The sequence below is a fragment of the Capricornis sumatraensis genome, chromosome 2 (assembly GCF_032405125.1).
Source record: "Capricornis sumatraensis isolate serow.1 chromosome 2, serow.2, whole genome shotgun sequence".
In the NCBI taxonomy this organism is placed as follows: Eukaryota; Metazoa; Chordata; class Mammalia; order Artiodactyla; family Bovidae; genus Capricornis; species Capricornis sumatraensis.
In genome coordinates, this window is record NC_091070.1 from 59,478,707 (window position 1) to 59,502,314 (window position 23,608).

Genomic DNA, 23,608 nt, shown 5'->3' on the forward strand with positions numbered 1-23,608 from the left:
CTCTGGTGGATGTTGCCATCAAACATGTGGGAGCTAGTTTCATTAACATTTGTTGAACACATTGTAGGTACTTGGCCCCAAACTGGATCCTAAGAATACAAACATGAATAAAACCAAGATGCCTTGCTCTAAAATGTTTACCACATAGACTGAAAATTCTAAACTTTGAGGTTTTGGTTTATGTAGAACTCAAAAGTTCTGTAAGAAATATCTGTGTGTGTGAAAAGAACAAGGTTGTTTTATTCTGTTAGTTCACTTGTGCATCTTGATGGAACCTTCAAAACAGTTAAAATATAATTTTCTGAAAGGTAAAATCAAAACTCTTATGCCAGTATGAATGAACATGTATCAGTGATTTTGATTCAATTTATTACTTAATTTATTACTTATGAGATGCTAAAAGCCACTTCATATGAAAACTGGAGGAGGTTTAGTATTTATAGGAAATGTAAAAGAATCTCAAGGTAAGATTGTTGGATTGGACACAAAAGTAGTTAATATCCTACAGGAACATAAGCAGTAAGTTTGGGGTTATCTTCCTGCTGATTAGATTTTGCATCTGTGCCGGACAAAAATCTCTTTAAGTTAATCTTACCCGTTTGTAAAATAGCCCAGTCAGTAGTAATCAAGCATAGTGTTGGACTGAAGAACAGTAAGTTATCTCTTTTGCTTATTTTCAAGTTTTCCTGATTTTTCTGAAAACCATACATATATTTGATAAAGTTACTATACTGACTTTGAAAATGGAAGAGATTCTTTTAAACCAACATTAAATATTCATTTCACTGTGGGGAAACATGAACATTGAGAAATAGATTTAAGGAAAAATAATTTTGGAAATAGAAATGTGTTGTTCTTTAACTCTTTGTTTTATTGTGCTTTTGTTCTTTACCTGTTAAAATAGAACTTCACTTAGGGCATCTAAATACATAGAGAACTACAAAGGGTAGAGCAGTATGACACTACTAATGGATAATATGTGCATTGTTAACATTACTGCTGAATTATGTATCTTACCTAAAAAGAGCCAGAGACGTAATTGCCCTCATTACTACTCCTCAAGAACATTGACGCTATCATATTACTTGGGGGAAAAAAGAGTGTGGGATATATTTGTAAATGCAGCTTATTACCTGTGTCTTTGAAATGCCTGTGGTACTTTGTGCATGTGCTGTTTGAATCGTATGCTAAGAAAAATCAGTGTAAACATTCTACATATGGGGAAACATGCCTTAATATAATTTTAGCAGGTTTTTTAGTCTCTGGTATTTCCCTTGTAGATGCCTTTTCTGTAGAATATTATTCACCAGGCTACCCATAGAGAAGAAAATTTTCTTATTATCTGTCATTACAAATGTCACAGAAAGCTAGAAAGAATCAGTAAACTTACCTTGTTCCTGAGTCTAACTTAATTCAGGTTTAATATTGACCTTCTGCTTCAACCATTATAGTTTACTCTTGGATATCTGTTAAAATTCAGGAGATGTGAGAGAATGTTTGAGTTAATTAATGGCAGTCAGTGCTGGGGGTGGGAGTGGAAGAGAAGGGTGAAGGTTTTGATTCAGAAATGCCTTTGTACTAATATCTCTTGGAACTGTTTTAGAAGATTGCACTGGATCTTTCCTGGGACCCAGAAGAAAACCATGGGAGTTCTTTGAGGAAATGAAATTGGTATCATTGACAGAAGGTCAAGGAAGGTTTCTTTAAGGAAGTAACATTAGTGCTGACTTCTGGAGAATGTATTTAAATATTTGTTGAGTGCCTCATACGTGCCAGGCAATATCCTTGATACTGAGGTTGTAGTAAGGCCCTGCTCTCATTAAAAACATCTCTTCTCTTAATAAATGACTGTAGCAGAGATGCCTGGGGAGAGACAGACAGTAAAGAGATAAACAATTATTTGGAAAGTCAATAGGAATTAACAAAGAAAGCGGGAGAAAAGATTGGAGCTGTAGGGTAAGGTAGGACCATGACTTTAGGAACTGAGTGAAAGGAGTTGAGCAAGTTGAGACTCTTACATAGACTCAGGTTAAGGTCTCTCCTGAGAATAGAAAATCCTGTAGGGTTAATTATGTAACAAATTAATTAGATTAACTTGATCAAACTTGCTTTTTTGAAGAGATCACTCCAGCTAAAAGGAATAGGAGAAACTATGATTTTGTGACACGAGGCCTATTCGGGATTTCCTAAAGCCACTGAGTATAACCGTGAATGTAACTCTAGGGAGTCATTTGGAATTATTCCAAACTAATAATGACCCAAACTGACCCAAGGGGTTCAGCCAGAACTGGATGAGCATTAGGAATGCATTTTAGCTTGCTGCATTTAGCTTCCTGTCAGCCATGATTTAGTAGTCTTCTGTTTTCAGTTTAATTTTGGTATGGTATATTTGGAGCAATAATATTCCATTAAAGTGTTTTATGCTGAGTATCCAAAGCATTACCTGTGTTACCACTTGACATAAATCAAATATATATCTTTTATATTAATCAGGGCCTTTCTTTCATCGGAGCAGTAGTTTGATTATATCCTCTGTTAGCCTGCATATTTGAATCAGGAAAGAATTTTAATGGAACTAATGGATTTAGCGTTATCTCGTGTAGTCACGTTAAAAATTAACAACCTAAAATTCTTTTCCTTTTTCTACATAAGCGCACATAGTAAGTGGAAACTTTTTAAATGTGTAAAGTGTTATATACTTCACATTTTAATATTTAGAGAGGAAGCAACAATGAAAATAACATCAAGATCAAGATGAGAGCATTAGTATTATCTCTGGGTAAAAGTAAAGTAAAAGTAAATGAAAAGTAAAAGTAAAGTTTTCATTACCCAGTTTTCTAAATAAAAACACTTTGTAAACTCAAATACTACCTCTTACTTATGTAGCACTTTGTAATTTTTTCTTAAATGACCCCGTTAGCAACATTTCATCGTTGGCCTTTTTCTCCTTCTTTTCCTCATTTGGCTTCCGGGACACCAACCTCTGATGGTTTTCTCCCTCTCTGACTATATTCCTCCTAGTTCTTCACCATTGTTTATCTCCTCATCTTCCCTACTATAATGCATCATCCTGACCTCCCTGGAGCTTAGTCTTTGAATTTCTGTTTCTATTTACAGTAGATTTCTTGAGATCCCACCCAGCCTCATGGCTTCACGTATCATCTCTATCTGATGGGTTCCAATATATATTTCTGGCTCAGAGCTCCCTCCTGATCTTGGATATCTAGTTTCTTAACACTTCCACGAAGCTGTGTGATAGGCATCTCAACCGATACTGAGCTCCTTCTCTTCCCCTGAAAATTTGCTCCTTTTGTAATATTTCCCACATTAGTAAAGGGCTACTTCCTCATTCTAGTTGCTCAAAATACTGAGTTATTCTTGAATTCTGTCTTTTTTTAAAACCAATATCTAATGTGTCAGCAAATCTTTTTAGCTCTACTTCACACTATAACAATATTCAGTCACCATTTCTTACTCTTCCACTTCTACCTTCTGGGAACACTCTAGGACTATTAAAGTAGCCTATTAACTGGTCTCCTCTCTTCTCCCCTTGTCCCAACACATAGTCTTTTCTCAGCACATAGAGGTAAGTGGGATCATGTCATTCCTTTGTTCAAAACTTGTTCAGTGCTTCTCAGAATAAAAGTCAAAGTCCTCTCAGCCTGCTATGCCCTCTACAGCCTGGTGTTGCCCCACTTCCCCCTTAACCTCACTGATCTCATTTACTGCTGTCCTTTTTTTGCTCTGCTCCTGCCGCACATTGGCTTCCTGGTACCTCCAATTCAGACATGTTCTAGTCTCAGGGCTTTGTACCGTGTGTTTCTTCTGCCTGGAACAACCTTCCTGCAGATAAAAACATGAGTGGCCCTTTTACCTCCAATAAGTCTTCAGACAAAGATCTTGAAGAGTCCTCTTGGAGCCTGTCTAAACTTCTGCAACTCCTGTTTACTGGAAATTCCTATGTAAATGTTAACAGCATGTCCCAATTCAAGCTTATTATCATCTTCCACAAACCGATGTCTCCAGTATAAATGATCTCGTACTCATTTCTCAGGCTAGAAGCCTAGTCGTCATCTGTTCTTTCATCTCCAGGTTCATGTCTAATCAACACCCAGTCTTGATTCTTTTCTCCTAAAAGGAGCTTTCTAACTATTTTTTTTTACTATGTATTCCAAAAGAATTTTGAAGATTTTGTACATTTTTATGTTGACTTCTAAAAATGTTCATCTTTAAGCTTAGTTTCAGAGGATATATTGAGTTGGCTAAAAAGTTCATTTGGTTTTCTGTAAGTTGATTTTGTTGTTCAGTTGCTAAAGCTTGTCTAACATCTGACTCTTTCCCGACCCAGGGATCGAACCCGCAGGCAGATTCTTTACTGCTGAACCACTCAGGAAGATCTGTGGTGGCTTTAGTAGTGTGCTTAGTTGTCTTTAACTTCAGTTGACACAGTTTTGTGATAGCTGTTATATCAGTGTGCGTTTTAAAAACTTACCAAAACCAGAGAATTTTTGTGTAGCCATTTTAGTGTTCAGTGTTTAAGGCTTTCCTGGTAGCACAGATAGTAGAGAATCCACCTGCAATGCTGGAGACCTGGATTTGATCCCTGTTTGGGAAGATCCCCTGGAGAAGGGAACAGCTATCCACTCCAGTATTCCTGCCTGGAGAATTCCATGGACAGAGGAGCCTGGAGGGCTACAGTCCATGGAGTCGCAAAGAGTCAGACATGACTGAGCGACTTTCACTTAGTGTTGAAGGTGGAAGAAAAAGCAACATTTTGTCATATTATGCTTTACTATTTCAAGAAAGGGCTTCCCTGATGGCTCAGATGGTGACGAATCTGCCTGTAGTGCGGGAGGCCTGGGTTCAATCTCTGGGTTGGGAAGATCCCCTGGAGAAGGGAACAGTACCCACCCCAGTATTCAGGCCTGGAAAATTCCATGGACAGAAGAGCCTGGCAGGCTACAGTCCATGGGGTCGCAAAGAATCGGACATGACTGAGGTACTTTCACTTCGTTTCAAGAAAGGCAAAAACACAATTGGAACACAGAAATAGATTTGTGTTATATGAAGAAGGGGCTGTGACTGATTGAATGTGTCAGAAGTGGTTAGTGAAATTTCATGTTGGAGGTTTCTCACAGGACGATGCTCCATGGTTGGGTAGACCAGTTGAAGTTGATAGTGATCAAGTCAAGACGTTAACTGAGAACAGTCAACGTTATACCATGCAGGAGATAGCCGACATACTAAAAATATCCAAATCAAGCATTGAAAATCATTTGTACCAGCTTGGTTATGTTCATCACTTTTATGTTTGGGTTCCACATAAGTTAAGCAAAAACCTTCTCAACCATATTTCTGCATATGATTCTCTACTTAAACATAATGAAGATATTCCATGTTTAAAACAAATCATGACAGGCAATGAAAAGTGGCTACTGAGCAATAATGAACAATGGAACAGATCATGGGGCAAGTGAAATGAACCACTGCCAACCACACCAAAGGCTGGTCTTGACTTAAAGAAGGTGATGTTGTGTATATGGTAGGATTGGTGAGAGTCCTCTATTATGAGCTCCTTCTGGAAAACCAAACGGTTAATTCCAAGCACTGCTTCCAGTGAGGCCAGCTGAAAGCAGCACTGGATGAAAAGTGTCTGAAATTAGTCAACAGAAAATGTATAATCTTCCAACAAGATAATGCAAGACCACATGTTTCTTTGATGACCAGGCAAAAGCTGTTACAGCTTGACTAGCTAGGCCTGATACGTGCTCCGTATTCATCAGATATTGCACCATTTATTTTAGTCAGATTTCCATTTATTTTAGTCTTTATAAAATTCTCCTAATGGAAATAAATTTCAGTTCCCTGGAAAACTGTAAAAGGCACCTGAAACGAGTTTTTTGCTCAAAAAGATAAAATGTTTTGGGTGGATGGAATTATGAAGTTGCCTGAAAAATGGCAGAAGTTTGTGAAACAGAATTGTTGAATACATTGCTTAATAAATTCTTGGTGAAAATGAAAGATGTGTGTTTTTATTTTAAAACCAAAGGAATTTTTTGGCCAACTCAGTAGTTTGTTTTCTAAGTACAGATGTTTTAAAATAAAACATTTACATTAGTGTTTTAATACCCAATGAAACCTAAGTACCATAAAATTTGATACACACCATTCATCCTTTTAATATATATATATGACAGTGTGCCTTCTTTTAGGTTAAGTTATTGGCTTTCCCATGTGGCTCAGTGATAAAGAATCAGCCTGCCAGTGCAGAAGATGCAGGTTCCATCCCTGGGTTGGGAAGATCCCCTGGAGAGGCAATGGCAACCCACTCCAGTATTCTTGCCTGAAGAATTCCATGGACAGAAGAGCCTGTGGGCTACAGTCCATGCGGTTACAAAGAGTCAGACAGGACTTAGAGACTGAGCACCTACTTTAGTAGTACATAGTTGCTCAAAAGAACATAAACGTTACGAATTTCTGTTGTGTGTGTGCTAAGTTGCTTCAGTTGTGTCTGACTCTTTTTGACCCTATGGACTGTGACATTCCAGGCTTCTCTGTCCATGGGATTCTCCAGGCGAGAATACTGGAGTGGGTTGCCATGCCGTTCTGTTTCCACATAACAAATTTTCAAATACTTGGTGGCTTAATACAACACATATTTATTATCCTACAGTTACTGTTAGAAGTCCAGACATGGCCTAGCTGGATTCTCTATTTTGGATCCTGTAGGCTGAAATCAAGGTTTTGGCTTTAGCTGCAGGCTCATCTGAGGTTGAGATCCTCTTCCAAGTTTATGTGGTTATTGGCAGAATTCATTTCCTTCAGTTGCCTGTCTGAGGTCCTCAGCTCCCAGAGGTTGCTGCTATTTCTTCTCTGTGGTCCTGCCTGTAATAAGTCAGTTTACTACTTCGAGGCAAACAGAACTGCATCTGCTGCTGTTTCTTGTCTCACACTCCAGACCCTATTTTAAAAGGACTCACCTGATTTAGGTCAGGCCCACCTAGGATAATCTGTTTCGATTAACTCAAAGTCAGCTTAATTACTGACCTTAGTCACCTTTGCTGTATACAGTAATAGCACAGGAGTAGTGTGTCATCATATTCACAGGTCCTGTCCATGTTCAAGGTGAGAGGGGTGTACAGGGTGTGTAAACCAGGGATCAGAATCTTGGGAGCCAGGTACCTTACAATTCTGCCTACCACACTCATTCATCTTATGGAAAATATCCCCCATAACCTAATTAGAAAGGTCAGTTTCGTTGTCAAGCCAACCTGCCTATCATATTTATCTTCTTTCAGACCAAGTCTGACTTAATTTTTCAATTCAGATGAATGTGCTAATACTTGTTATGTGCCAGCCATTTCACTTCTGAATTCTGATTGTAAGATAGAAAGATAAGGTGTGAAAACTTGCTTTAAATTGTTTCTCCTGACTGAAATAAGATGATGTTGGCTGTATTTAGTATTTTTTTAAAGATGCTTTCTTTCTTTGTTCTCATGAGTCTCATTTATAGTGTATTTTTTTTACTCTAGGCTAGGGGATGAAAGAAGCAAGATTAAATGAGAAATATTTATCTTTTAAATGAGAAGTATTTATCTTCGTCTCTTTGTTTTGTGTCATAGAATTTATTATTTATTGCTCTGCAGAGCAGTAACGACATTCAGGATAAGAGATCTGCCTTTCTTCAGTTAAGTGGGAGGAAGCCAGTTGTGGAGAGATGGGAAAGGAGAATCTGCATTATTTACTCCTTGAGTGCAGGCACCTTGCAGGCAGATCTTCTTTAAGAAAGAGTACATATGGTAGTTTTGGTAGGATGCTGAAGGATATGAGTATTTGACCCAGGGAGTCTTAAAGTTTGACTAAATAAAATATACTTAGTGACCTTTTCCCCAGGCCACAGGAAAAAGAGCCAATATTAATTTTATTTTTTTCTAAGTCTTTCTTAATTCTGTGGTACCTGCTGCAGTTTATTTGCTAACAAATAGTGCAAGTTTGTAAACTAAATGAACAAGAGATACAGAGGTTTTACAAGGAGGTTTTTCTATTCTGTACCATTGATCTGTTTTCTTATTTTAAAAAAATTCTATTTATTTGGCCATCAGCGTGTGGGATCTTAGTTCCCCAACCAGGGATTGAACCAGTGTCCCCTGTAATGGAAACACAGAGCCTAACCACTTGACCTCCAGGGAAATCCCTTTTTTCCTATCTTTATGTCAGTCTACCATGCTATTTTAATTATTACACCTTTATAAAAAATTTTTGGAATCAGGTATGTTTAGCCTTCTGACTTTTTTTCCCACCGTTGTTTTGGTTATTCTAGGACCTTTGCATTTCCATAGAAATTTAAAAATTAGCCTGTCAATTTCTACCCCCCCCCCCAAGAAAAAAACCCTGCTGGAATTTTGATTGGAATTATGTTGAATTTATAGATTATTTGAGGAAAATTGAAATCTTAACAGTATTGAGTCTTTGAACCCACAAAGTTTGTATTTTGATTTATTTAGATTTTTAAACATTTGTATCAGCAATATTTTGCAGTTGTTAATGTACATCTTTAGGGTAAAATCTGGTTTTTCTTTTTAAATTGAATTTTAACTCTTATAACAAAACTTTCAGTGTTTTTAATTGATGTTTGAGCCACTGTAACCTTGCAGAAATTTTGGCAACGAAATAAAGAATTTGGCTTAAATAAATACACAGACTGTGTATCCGAGGGATTTATTTCTATATTGTTCAGTTCAGTTCAGTTGCTTAGTCATGTCAGACTCTGCGACACCATGAATCGCAGCACGCCAGGCCTCCCTGTTCATCACCAACTCCCGGAGTTCACTCAAACCCATATCAGTCCAGTCAGTGATGCCATCCAGCCATCTCATCCTCTGTTGTCCCCTTCTCCTCCAGCCCCCAATCCCTCTCAGCATCAGGGTCTTTTCCAATGAGTCAACTCTTCGCATGAGGTGGCCACAGTATTGGAGTTTCAGCTTTAGCATCAGTCCTTCCAATGAACACCCAGGACTGATCTCCTTTAGGATGGAGTGGTTGGATCTCCTTGCAGTCCAAGGGACTCTCAAGAGTCTTCTCCAACACCACAGTTCAAAAGCATCAATTCTTCGGCACTCAGCTTTCTTTATAGTCCAACTCTCACATCCATACGTGATCACAGGAAAAACCATAGCCTTGACTAGACGGACCTTCGTTGGGAAAGTAATGTCTCTGCTTTTGAATATGCTGTCTAGGTTGGTCATAACTTTCCTTCCAAGGAGTAAGCGTCTTTTAATTTCATGGCTGCAATCACCATCTGCAGTGATTTTGGAGCCCCAAAAAAGAAAGTCTGACACTGTTTCCACTGTTTCCCCATTGATTTCCCATGAAGTGATGGGACCGGATGCCATGATCTTTGTTTTCTGAATGTTGAGCTTTAAGCCAACTTTTTCACTCTCCTCTTTGACTTTCATCAAGAGGCTTTTTAGTTCCTCTTCACTTTCTGCCATACCCTAAACGCAAATGTTAGTTGATTGAACAATTTGCACTAGCAAGATTTTTTTATTTGATTCCGAGTATGGGAAACTGAAAAAATATATATATTAGGAAATAACATTTCTGAAATTTGTCAGATCTAGCTAGGGTTTATCAATTTAAAAAATTAAGTTTAATGCTTTTATATGTGTCTACACAGAAATCTAGCAGTATGATTTTTCTCTTTACAGTGTATGTGTAAGGAAAGATCTTTTGGCAATTTGAAAATATGGTGTAACGAGAATACAGGTCTGACTTGTTAATCTGTTAAAGACTGAAAATTATTTTAATTGCTCTTTTTTTCTGCCTAGTCTTTCAGAAAAATATGAAAAGTGAGTTTGAGTGAGTTTGTTCTGATGTGGTAATTTTATATTTACTGTCTCTTAGGGTGCTGAGATAGTAAATACTGTGGTATTGCAAAGTACGGTTATCTTTTGTTGTCCTTTTGATGTCCTTTTTAGTATTTATAGCTAGGATTTTAAGATTTTATATTGTTTTTATGACTTTTCATCTTTGCAATTTAGTGAATTTAGCATAAGAAACTCAGATGCTTAGTGTTAAGGTTGCTTTTCAGGTTACTTACTGAAATCATAATCACGGAAAAAATATGTATCCCAGTTAGACATTATCTTAATTCTCATGCATAGTCATTTGTACTGAATGGGGCCGTCGGCTTTTGTGGAAGAATGTTATAAGAAACAGTCTTATGGACTTTTTTAAGCTAAACTTCCAATATAAATGTTTATTTTATACATATATTTTTATGTGTTTATACATATATTTTAAATGTCTGTTCTGTTGTTATAATAGAAATATATGGTAGAGTGTAATTAAGTTTCCTCTTGGCATGTAACAGGAAATATTTATTTCTCCCAAATCTATTTTGAATTTCCAAAAAAAATGTAATGCCAGGTTTTTTGGATGGTGGTCCTATATGGATTTCCAGCTGCCTTAGTTAAGCTCTTCTCATCCAGACTTCGTTATTGGTTATTGTCTCCAGCTTCATGTGTCATTTCTCTCTCTCACTTCCCCACTTCAAATTATGTTTCTTTGTAAGTTTGCTTTTATCAAAATTATTCATGGAAATGAAAAGATAACTAGCTCTATAAGGCTTGTTAGGAAAAATAGCAGTATCTCCTCACTATTCACAACAGTTTTTGCTTCCTAGATGCAGTCCCTTTAATTTTTCAAAGTGATCTATTTCAGTATTCTGTATCTCTAAGAAAAAAAAGTGCTTCTGCTCTATTGACCTTTCTGTTTTGGGCAGTATCTGTTGGCTTCCTACTATGGAAGGTAAGGTTTTAATATCTTTTGTGCACACACACACATATGTATATATTCTCCCCTCCAACCACATGTAGATTTACCACATGTACATACTTCCTGTCTCCCCTCCCCCTCCATGCTTCTATCTTAATGTTGGTTGGATCAATATTCAGAGTTTATAGTATTATTACTGTACATAATGACCATATACTATATGTTACTTAGAGTTAAACCCCTTTTTCTTTCTTTCAGCATTTTACTGAAGTTAATAATTATCTTGTGTTCTTGTTTGTGTATTTTCTATGTATTTATCAATTTAAGCTCAAACTCCCTACCAGTTGTCTAAATATCCTCTCGAGAGTTTTACATCCATCAGATACTCTGTTAATTTCATCTTCCTGAGATAGTTTCTTTCAGAGCCTCTTGGTCTGCTCTGATTGGACTGGTGACCTTTATGCTCGTTTTACAGATCTCATAATTTCTCTTCACTTCATCCTAGGCATTCCTTTGGCTTTTCTTTTGCATCGGTTCCTGTGTTTCTTATATCCCATATTTTCCTCTATCTTGATTTGTATGCTTTTTTATTGTGGTACAAACTATAAAGCTCAACGAAAAAGAGCATGTGAGAGTAAAATTTTTGGCCATGTTAGATCCAAGCATGTCTTCATTATACCTTAACATTTGATTGACAATTTGTTAAGATCTTATTAAAGGTTGGAAGTTATTGCCTTCCAACTTCTAGTATTATTGTTGAAATCTGGAGCTGATTTAATGGTGTCTACTTTGTGCATGACGTGTTTTCTCCCTCTACTCTGAATTTGTAAGATATTCTCTATATCTCCAGGCATTCTGACATTTTCATTTCTTTCATTAAGATGGGAACTAGGAGGGCCCTTAATGATTTAATATATTGATAATTTCACCCCTTGATTTTCTGTTTGCTTGGTGGTGATTTTCTTTTTAAAATTTTATCTATGGTGAAATGTAACGTACAGCTAGCAAATGCATAAAACATAAACATACAATTTAAGGAACTCTTAATTAACCATCACCCAGGTGAGAAAATAGCACATTTTAAACATTTTTGTCAAGAGAACTCTCCAGAAAGTAACCAGTAGTCATCACTACTTTCCTTTATAGTTTCATCATCTAAGCATGTGTTCTTAAACACCGCAGCTTAATTTTATCTGATCTTGAACTTTGTGAATGAAATTTGTTTGTTTTTTTTAATCTGTCTTCTTTCTGCCAACATTATTTTGAAGATATATCCACATTTTGTGGAGCTGTCTTTACTCATGTTTTGTTTTTTGCTGTATATACATTCCATTGTGTGAATATGCCACAATTTATCTATCATACTATAGATAGGTATTTGAATTTGCCTTTTTAATTTGAAGGTATACCAATAACGTTTTTTTCTGAACCTTTTTGTTCATGTATTCTGTAAATGTTTGTGCTTATTTCTCTAGAATAGTGCTGTCCAAATGAAATATAATATTAACCACATATGTAATCTGAAGTTTTCTCATAGTCATGTTAGGGCTTCTCAGGTGGCACAGTGGTAAAGAATCTGCCTGCCAGTGCAGGAGATGCGGGTTCAGTCCTTGGACTGGGAAGATCCCCTGGAGAAGAAAATAGCAATCCACTCCGGTATTCTTGCCTGGAAAATCCCATGAACAGAGGAGCCTGGTAGCCTGCATTCCATGGGGTCACAAAGAGTTGGACTTGACTTAGCAACTGAGCATGCATGTACATGGGTACATGCTGCTAAGTCATTTCAGTTGTGTCCGACTCCATGAGACCCCATAGACGGCAGCCCACCAGGCTCCCCCATCCCTGGGATTCTCCAGGCAAGAACACTGGAGTGGGTTGCCATTGCCTTCTCCAATGCATGAAAGTGAAGTAGCTCAGTTGTGTCCGACCCTCAGCGACCCCATGGACTGCAGCCTACCAGGCTCCTCCGTCCATGGAATTTTCCAGGCAAGAGTACTGGAGTGGGTCGCCATTGCCTTCTCCACATGCGTGCATAGCCACATTAAAAATGTAAGAAGACACAGATCAAGTTTATCTAAATAACATATTTAACCCAATGAATGTAGTCATTTCAGCATTTAGCCAACAAAAAAAATTATTGAGATATTTGACATTCTTTTTGTATTCTAGATCTTTGACATCTGGTATGTATTTTATAGCCCATCTCAGTTTGGTCAAGCTACATTTCAGGTGCTCATACTAGCCACATTAGGCTAGTGTCTCCTGTATTGGACTATAGAGCTTTAAAAGATATAAATATATTGAACAGTAGAATTGCCGGATTATAGGGTATCATATCTTGAACTGTAGTAGATGACAGCAAAGTTTTCCAAAGTGATAGAGCCATTTTGCACCCCAGTGCCAGTGTGTGTGAGTTCCCATTTTTCTGCATAATCACCAATACTTGATATTATCATATTTTTTCACTTTCTTGTCTGGTAAGTGGGTGACAGATTTCACTGTGGTTTAATTTGCACTTCCCTGATGGCTAAAGAGCTGGAGCACATTTTCACATTAATTGACCATTTGAATTTCTTCTTCTGTGAAGTACTGGTTTAAAATTTTTTTGCCAATTTTTTTCTATTAGGATTTTTATCATTTTTTCCCTGTTGAATTTTTAGAAGTTCTTTATAATATATTCCGAATGTGAGCCCTTTTGTGTTATGTGTTAACATAGATCTTCAACTCTGTAACTTGCCTTTTCATTTTCTTAAAGATGTCTTTTGCTGAACTTGTTTTAAATTTTAATGTTGATAAGTTTTTAAATCCTTTCCTTTATGGATAGTAATTTTTGTGTCCTTTTTAGTAACTCCTTTTCTGTCCTGAGGTCATGAGATTGTTATCTATTATTTTATATTATCAGAACTTTATTAGGTCTTTTTATTTAATAGATCTAAAATCAGACTAAAATTGATCTTTGTTTTAAGCATGAATAGGAGTTGATTTCATTCTTTCTGTACGAGTGTCCAGTTGTTCACTATTCACCCACTTGCCCCACCTTTCCTCAGCAATTCTCCCCCTACCCATTGTGCCACCTCTGTTGCACATCTAGGGTCTATATATCTGTAGACTTGTTTCTGTACTGTCTGTTCTGTTCCATTCATCTGTTTATCGTTATATCAACATTCTTAAATCCTGTTTGTTGTTGTTCAGTCGCTCAGTTGCGTCCGACTCTGCGACCATGCACTGCAGCACACCAAGCTTCCCTGTCCTTTACTGTTTCCTGGAGTTTGCTCAGACTCATGTCCATTGAGTCAGTGATGCCATCCAACCATCTCACCCTGTCACCACCTTCTCCTGCCCTCAAATCTTTCCCACCATCAGGGTCTTCTCCAGTAAGTCGGCTCTTAGCATCAGGTGGCCAGAGTATTGGAGCTTCAGCTTCAGTATCAGTTCTTCCAATGAATATTCAGGGTTGATTTCCTTTAGGATTGACTGGTTTGATCTTCTTGCAGTCCAGGGGACTCTCAAGAGTCTTCTCCAACACCACAGTTCAAAGTCATTAGTTCTTTGGTGCCCAGCCTTTTTTATTTTCCAGCTCTCACATCCATACATGACTACTGGAAAAACCATAGCTTTGACTATATGGACCTTTGTCAGCAAAGTAATGTCTCTGCTTTTAAATATGCCATCTAGGTTGGTCATAGCTTTTCTTCCAAGGAGCAAATGTCTTTTAATTTCATGGCTGCAGTCACCGTCTGCAGTGATTTTGGAGCCCACAAAAATAAAGTCTGTCACTGTTTATAATTTTACCCTATCTATTGAAAGAGAAGAGTGTAAAAGCAGGTTTAAAACTCAACATTCAAAAAATTAAGATCATGGCATCCAGTCTCATCACTTCAAAGCAAATAGATGGGGAAACAATGGAAATACGCAGGGTGACAATATACAGCCTTGATGTACTCCTTTCCCAATTTTGAACCAGTTCTTTGTTCCATGTCCAATTCTAACTATCGCTTCTTGACCTGCATACAGGTTTCTCAGGAGACAGGAAAGGTGGTCTGGTATTCTCATTTCTTTAAGATTTTTTCAGTTTGTTGTGATCCACACAGTCAAAGACATTAACATAGTCAGTGAAGCAGAAGTAGATATTTTTCTGGAATTCTCTTGCTTTCTCTGTGGTCCAACAGATGTTGCAATTTGGTCTCTGGTTCCTCGGCCATTTCTAAATCCAGCTTGTACATCTTCCTGTTCTCAGTTCACATACTGTTACAGCCTAGCTTGAAGGATTTTGAGCATTAACTTGCTCGCATATGAAAGGAGTATAATTGTGTGGTAATTTGAACATTCTTTGGCATTGCCCCTCTTTGGTACCAGAATGAAAACTGACCTTTTCCAGTCCTGTAGCCACTACTGAGTTTTCCAAATCTGCTGGCATATTGAGTGCAGCTCTTTCATAGCATCATTTTTAAAGATTTGAAATAGCTCAGCTGGAATTCCATCATCTCCACTAACTTTGTTCCTAATGATGCTTCCTAAGGCCCTTTGGACACTGCAGCATGTCTGGCTCTAGGTCAGTGATCACACCTTCGTGGTTATCAGGTCTTTACGATCTTTTTTGTACAGTTCTGTGTATTCTTGTCACCTCTTCTTAATATTTTTTGCTTCTGTTAGGTCCGTACCATTTCTGTCCTTTATTGTGCCCATCTTTGCATGAAATATTTCCTTGGTATCTCTAATTTTCTTCAAGAGATTTCTAGTCTTTCCCATTCTATTGTTTTCCTCTGGTTCTTTGCATTGGTCTTAAGAAGCTTTTCTTATCTCTCCTTGCTATTCTTTGGAACTCTGCATTCAGATGGGTATATCCTTTCTCCTTTGGCTGTTACCTCTCTTCTTTTCTCACGTATTTGAGAGGCCTCCTCATACAACCATTTTGCCTTTCTGCATTTCTTTTTCTTGGGGATGGTATAGAGGTGCCCTATGAAGTAGGGTGCACTTCATGCTGCTGCTAAGTCACTTCAGTCGTGTCCAACTCGGTGCGACCCCATAGATGGCAGCCCACCAGGCTCCATCGTCCCTGAGATTCTCCAGGCAAGAACACTGGAGTGGGTTACCATTTCCTTCTCCAATGCATGAAAGTGAAAAGTGAAAGTGAAGTTGCTCAGTTGTGTCTGACTGTTAGTGACCCCATGGACTGCAGTCCACCAGGCTCCTCCCCATGGGATTTTCCAGGCAAGAGTACTGGAGTGGGTTGCCATTGCCTTCTCCTGTGTGCACTTCATAGGGCACCTCTATAATTTATAAAATCGTATGGTCATTCAGAGATACTTCTGTTGCTGGGGTTTATGACCTAATGTTCATAGACTTCTAGTAGGTTTGTTTTATTTCTTTTTTAACTTTGCAACACGTTTTAATTTTTGCTTTATATCTAATTACAGTGTTTGAAACCTAAAGAATTACACATTATCTTCAAATTTGAGTGTGTATATAAATATCATTTGTCTGAACTCAGCGCATTCAGTGCCGTGGTTTCTTGGCTTACATCTGCTCTGAAATCATCAAGCTTTATAGGTGTACCCAGGGGGCCCTGAGGACATAGGAAACAATAGCCAGAGTTTATAGTTTTTAAAAGCAAATAAATTTGGAAAGAAAAGCCAAAGGAAAAAGGTTTGATTCACCTTCCTAGGGTCTGTAGCCAGGAACCTGTGCTTTTTTGAGGGACATCTGGTCTGTTTTGGTAGCTGGGCTACCCAGTTTTCGCTTCTCAAACTCAGGGGTCAAACATCTGAACTACATTAGTTCAGAGAAGTTCAAGTATGTGCTTGGAGAAGGAAATGGCAATCCACTCCAGCACTGTTGCTTGGAAAATCCCATGGACGGAGGAGCCTGATAGGCTACAGTCCATGGGGTCGCAAAGAGTCGGATACGACTGAGCGACTTCACTCTCACTCTCACTCTCTCAAGTATGTGCTAATGTGGACATCAGCAGTCAGGCTGGCCCAGAAGTTGTGAGGTGGGCCCAAATACACTGAAGACCTTTATGACACACTATACAGACTCCCTGGGTGTTCTGGGCCTCAAATTTAAGGGTATCTCTTCTAACTCACAGCCAGTTTTGATTCTGCATATAGCCCAGGTCTAATGCAAAATGTTCTCTTACTTTTGAACTGTAGGAAATAGTTTTGTAATAGAGTCAGCAGCCTAAGTGAAAAGGGTCCTGCCCCTTGCCTCCCTGGGAGAGTGAGGGTTGGTAGTAATCATGCTGAAACTGAAGAGAAGCATCTGACTCACGTGGTACAATATTGGTATCACTTTTTAGTCATGACCGCAGACCTCAACCACTTTTCTCAGAAAATGCCTCTGGAGTTGGTCGCAACTCTAGAAAAACAGGGTAGATTGAAGACCAATGACCCAAAGCACCTGAACTTGTTATCTGTAAGCAGAGTGGTGTCACTTTCATCTGAGGCAGAGGGGGGTTGTAGGAATGGGAGCAAGAATGGTGTTGTTTCTGGGTGAGGGGAAAATGCAGCTCGGAGCAGAACGCCTCTGACCCACCTCTGTGGGGCTGATAGTGCCTCAGCTCCACCGTTGGCCTACAGTTAGCCAAGCTTCCTCCTCCCCCACACCCACCCCCAACAACTGGGCTTTACACTCACATGCAATCCACCAAAGCATATAGACAAACCTCTGAGGCACTGCAGTAGCTCTACTCGAAGGGGAAAGGAAAGCCATTAGGGTTATAATTGTCACAGGAAGGGCAAAACCCAAAGCACGTACAAAGTTATGTACATGTTTCTGTACACAGATAGATGGCTGCCTCTCCTCTTATCACAGAAATTTACAGCCTCAGGACTTTTGTGAGAGTGACTGATATCGTCCCTAACAGGATCCTTGTACAAGTAGGTTTATTAATTAACTTCAGGGTATCCATGCTTCCTCTCAAGTTGGATTGAATATTTTATGTGTATATGGTTTTTTGGTGGTAAGGAGAAGAGAGACCAGTGGCTTTCAGTTGATTTTCATAGAAAATCAAGTTGTTTAGTCACTAAGGCATGTCCAACTCTCTGCAACCCCATGGACCGCAGCATGCCACGTTCCTCTGTCCTTCACTGCCTCCCAGAGTTTGTGCAAATTCATGTGCATTAAGTTGGTGATGCTATCTATCCTCTCTCTCATCCTCTGCCACCCCCTTGTCCTTTTGCCTTCAGTCTTTCCCAGTATCTGGGTCTTTTCCAATGAGTTGGTTGTTTGTATCAGGTGCCCAAAGTGTTGGAGTTTCAGCTTTGGCATTAGTCCTTCCAGTGAATATTCAGGACCGATTTCCTTTAGGATTGACTGGTTTGATCTGGTTGCTGTTCACTCTCCAACCCCATAGTCTAAAAAAGATTAAGAATGACTTCTATGAGTTAAGAAAAGTTTACAGAAACCAACAGTTTTTTCCCCCCATTTTTTGGTGTGTTTTATGTCTGTATTTGAATAACCATTCTGATAAAGTACTATTAATTATACATAAGATTCTCAGGCTTTTGTTTAATAAGTATCATTTTGCTTATACTTAAATTGAGAATTTTTTTTTTTTAAGGTTCAGGAGCAAGTACATCCCAATCTCTCAGCTAATGAAGAGTCTCTCTATTATATTGAAGAGCTGATTTTTCAGCTGCTTAATAAATTATGCATGGCCCAACCAAGGACTGTTCAAGATGTGGAGGTAAAAATTATTCTATTATTTCAAAAAGTCATTGAACCACTGTATAAATTAATTTTTATATCTACATCTATATCATTTAAAATTATCATGGAAACTAAAACCATTGAAATCATATGGGGGATGTATGATCAATTCATTTTTGTCAAAGATGTCAAGGCAATTCAATGAGGAAAGTAAAATTATTCAGCCAAAATAAGTGTTAAAACAACTGGATAAATTTTTGGTGGGAAAAAACCCTTGAAACCAATCTCAGAAATTTAAGATATATCATAATCTTAAAAATAATAGCTGGAACCATGAAGTTTCTAGAAGAAAATGCAGGAGAATATCTTTATAAGATGATGTTAAACAATTTTTTTTTACAGAGGACTCAAATACCATAAATATCAAAATAATAAAATTGATGTGAAGAAAAAAATGATACAAGTCACAAACCTGGTGGAAATGCTTTCAATATGTATTCCTTACAAAGGGCTTGTATCCAGAATATGTTGAAAAACAATTACAAATCCATAATAAAAAGATTCTTTGTTCACCCAAATGAGCAAAAGTCTTGAATAGACAGTTCGTAAAAGAGCATATGAAAAGCATTCAAACTCATAATTCATCAGGGAAATAGAAATTTAAACTAAAAGGAGATATTTCACACCCACTAAAAGGGATAAAGTTAGACTGATAACATGGAATACTGATGGCATGTAGAGCAACTGGAACTCTTAAACACTGCTAGTAGAAGTATAAAATGGCAAAACTACTTTGGAAAATTGTTTTGCAGTTTCTTATAGTTAACTAAATACCTAACCTATGACCTTGCAGTTTTATTGCTGGGTATTTAATCCTAAAGAAATGAAAATATACCTTCACAAAGAGACTTACATAAGAATGTCTAAGCAGTTTTATTCATAACAAGCAAAAATTGAAAACAGCTAAAATTTCCATCTATAGGAAAATGGGAAAACAAATTGTGATAGATTCATAAAATAGAATGCTACTCAGTAGTAAAATGAAGGAATAAACTATTGATATATGCAGTAACATAGCTATAATCTACAGTTATCACATGGAGCAAAATATAAGCCAAACCCCAGAGAGTATATATGTATTGATTCCAATTACATGAAAATCAGAAATAGCGGAAAGTAATGGTGATAGAAATCAGGATGGTGGCTGCCTATGAAGCTGAGATTAAGATGATAGAAATTTTCTGTAATCTTGATTAGTGAGATGGTTACACAGGTGTAAACATTTTTCAAAACTTATCTAATTTTACACTTAAGATCTGTGCATTTTACTGCATACAAATATTAGGTTCAGTAAAGCACTAGTGTAGAATAAAGATATTTAATCATCGATTAAAAAAATATACATATATATGTATATATATATGAATGAGGAGAAGGCAACGGCAACCCACTCCAGTACTCTTGCCTGGAAAATCCCATAGATGGAGGAGCCTGGTGGGCTGCAGTCCATAGGGTCGCGAAGTCGGACACGACTGAGTGACTTCACTTTCACTTTTCACTTTCATGCATTGGAGAAGCAAATGGCAACCCACTTCAGTGTTCTTGCCTGGAGAATCCCAGGGACGGGGGAGCCTGGTGGGCTGCTGTCTATGGGGTCGCACAGAGTCGGACACGACTGAAGCGACTTAGCAGCAGCATATATGAATGAATGAATGTGAAAGTTGTTCAGTCATGTCTGACTCTTTGCAGCCCCATGGACTGTAGCCTGCCAGGCTTCTCTGTCTATGGAATTCTCCAGGCAAGAAGACTGGAGTGGGTAGCCATTTCCTTCTCCAGGGGATCTTCCCAACCCAGGGATTGAAGCCAGGTCTCCCACATTGCAGGCAGATTCTTTACTGTCTGAGCTACAAGGGAAGCATGTGTGTGTCTACCTAAAAGATCATGTGTAATTTAGTGCTGCAATACTGTTTTGGCTGAGTTACATGTGAGTATTTCTAAATTTTTAGAAATATCTGTCAGTATAGTTTTTAAAAGTTACTTTGGCATTATATTGTTTATGTCACCTTTCTTTGAAAATTATTTTCTAACAAGGCAACAACTTCCAGGGTAAAGGATAATCTTATTTTGGAGTAATAGACCTCCTTTCTGCCTCATGAGAAACCTGTATGCAGGTCAAGAAGCAACAGTTAGAACCAGACATGGAACAACGACTGGTTCAAAATTTGGAAAGGAGTACATCAAGGCTGTGTACTGTTACCCTGCATATTTAATTTCTGTGCAGAGTACATCATGTGAAATGCTGGGCTGGATGACTCACAAGCTGGAATCAAAATTGCTGGGAGAAATATCAACAACCATAGCTGTACAGATGATACCACTCTAATGGCAGAAAGTTAAGAGGAACTAAAGAAACTCTTGATGAGGGTGAAAGAGGAGAGTGTAAAAGCTGGCTTAAAACTCAACATTCAGAAAACTAAGTATCCAGTCCCATCACTTCATGGCAAATATGGGGAAAAAATAGAAACAGTAACAGACTTTATTTTCTTGGGCTCCAAAGTCACTGTGGACATTGACTGCAGCCATGAAATTAAAAGACACTTGCTCCTTGGAGGAAAAGCTATGACAAATTTAGACTGTATTAAAAAGCAAAGATACTACTTTGCCGACCAAAGTCCGTATAATCAAAGCTATAGTTTTTCCAATAGTCATGGCAGATGTGAGAGCTAGACCATAAAGAAGGCTGAGTGCCAAAGAATTGATGCTTTTGAATTGTGGTGCTGGAAAAAATTTCTTGAGAGTCCCTTGGACTGCAAGGAGATCAAATCTGTCAGTCCTAAAGGAAATCAACCCTGAGTACTCATTGGAAAGACTGATGCTAAAGCTGAAACTCTAATACTTTGGCCACGTGATGCAAAGAGATGACTCGTATTGGAAAAGACCCTGATGCTGAGAAAGATTGAGAGCAGGAGTAAAAAGGGACGAAAGAGGATGAGGTGACTAGATGTCATCACTGACTCAGTGGAGATGAGTTTGAGCAAACTCAGGGAGACAGTGAAGGGCAGGGAAGCCTGGTGTGCTGCAGTTCATGGGGTCACAAAGAGTCAGACACGACTTAGCGACTAACAGTGACAACAATAGATCTAAGATTTTCAGGGACTCTGGTAATTGATGCATTTGTTTCCCTATTCTTTGTTGTAAGAATTGGACATAACTAAATATAATAAAAGCATACTTTTCAGAAGCTAAATATGCTAGAAGCTGAGAATGTAATTTAAAAAACAGGAAATTCTGCTGAATTGGAGTTTGATTCAATTATCATCACTTCTCATTATTCCTGCCAATTACTGGTAACATTTATTAATAAGATTAGATGATATAAAAGGTTTGTATTGTTTTTGCCAAGCAATACATTTCTTTAAACTATTCTGAGCTCTGCCACACACTTGATTCTTTAAGAGGTACATGATATTTCTTCTTTTTAAAATTTTTCTCTATAAAGCTCTGAGATTAGCAGAAGGAGAATGACTGTTTACTAATTATTAACAACAAGTTAACAACTTCTGCTGGGTAAACAATTTTAACCCTAGAAACCTTGACCTTAGAATCACTGACTTAGCATATTTTATGTTTGCTTTAATCTCTAACATTATTACTTTTTCTTTCTTTTCCAATTTTATCTTAGTTATGCTTTCACTTAAAGCTTTCTGTTTAAACTTCACCTTTTTATTTACCTGTGGGAATTATGTGGAAAAATCTTGATAGTGCTTTGAGTTTTTTTTTTTAAACAAAAAACGTTCATTTACTGCAGGAATCAGAACAGGTTATGTTACTATTAACTGTTGGCATGAGGATGATAATGAAGTTAGTTTTGTATGAACTTTCCGTTTATGAGCACTTCTGTTAACGATAGTTCTGCTGTGATCTGAACAGGAACGAGTTCAAAAGACCTTTCCTCATCCAATTGATAAATGGGCTATTGCTGATGCACAGTCTGCCATAGAGAAACGAAAAAGAAGAAATCCTCTCTTACTGCCTGTGGACAAAATCCATCCTTCATTGAAGGTAAAAGCAAACAAGCAAACATACAATAACAAGACACACAAAAAACCATTGAGAGAAGTTGTTTTTAGCAAATAGTCCTTTATATAGTATTTATGTATCCATATACATGGTCTATAAATATATTTATGTATTTATATACGTGGTCTATGTGACAGTGTATGTGCGGTTGAATATGTACATACTTGTATATACACATACACACATGCATACATACATATAGATGTTCTTTAATATATGCAAAAAACAAAAAGGAATAGACTCTGATAAAATCAGTTGCTTTTCAAATAGTATTAAAAGTTAATGATAAGAAATAATGCATCTCTTTGGCATCTTCTGATGACTGTTACCCTGATTAACTTTCAGCTTTTTGTTGTGTATAATGCAAAAGCTACTCTGAGTTCAGAACTGTTTTTAAATTCATTTGTATCTGTTATAGATATTTTTATATACATTGGTAAAGTTGGGTGTTGGGTAGGAAATATTTAGTCTGTATAGAGTAGCTGGTGTACCTGGATTTGAATATCCCTTGGTAGCAGTTTTAGAACCCCCTACATAGATGTCCTCTCATCAGTAGAAACCGTTGTAATTTGGGAATATTAATTTAAAAAATGCAAATATTTGTCAGATGGGTTTTGGATAATATATCAAGAGGTTTTCAGTGAAGTCCAGTCTAAGATTTCTGTCTTAGAATCAACTATCTCTTCTTGTTTGATACTAAAGGCATATTTGTTAGATTTAAAAAATCAAAACCAAAACCCTGATACTGAGCCAACAGCTCATTTTACATCCTATGGTACCTTTGAGTTTAGACATTTGGTTTCTGGAAAGTTGTTTATAAGCAAGAATGTTAAATAAAAATTTTAAGTGCATTTTATCTGCTACTTGGCAGTGCTGCCATTTTGGGGAATTAAATTGTTTATTTTTTCCACAGGAAGTTTTAGGGTACAAAGTGGACTACCATGTATCCCTGTATATTGTGGCTGTGCTAGAGTATATCTCAGCTGATATTTTGAAATTGGCTGGTAATTATGTTTTTAATATCCGACATTATGAAATATCTCAACAAGACATTAAAGTGTCAATGTGTGCAGATAAGGTAAGTGTTAAAAAGTATTTAAAT

At 37.5% G+C, this 23,608-nt stretch overlaps 1 protein-coding gene across 2 annotated transcripts in view; it reads left to right on the plus strand.

The window, feature by feature from the left end:
* SOS2 (SOS Ras/Rho guanine nucleotide exchange factor 2) overlaps positions 1-23,608 on the plus strand; it is a 100,788-nt gene that overhangs the window by 2,292 nt on the left and 74,888 nt on the right. For both annotated transcript variants that reach the window (XM_068964046.1, XM_068964047.1), the window contains exons 2-4: positions 18,338-18,463; positions 22,357-22,488; positions 23,420-23,584. In XM_068964046.1, coding sequence (XP_068820147.1) covers positions 18,338-18,463; positions 22,357-22,488; positions 23,420-23,584 — 423 coding nt within the window. The remainder of the gene's footprint in view (positions 1-18,337; positions 18,464-22,356; positions 22,489-23,419; positions 23,585-23,608) is intronic.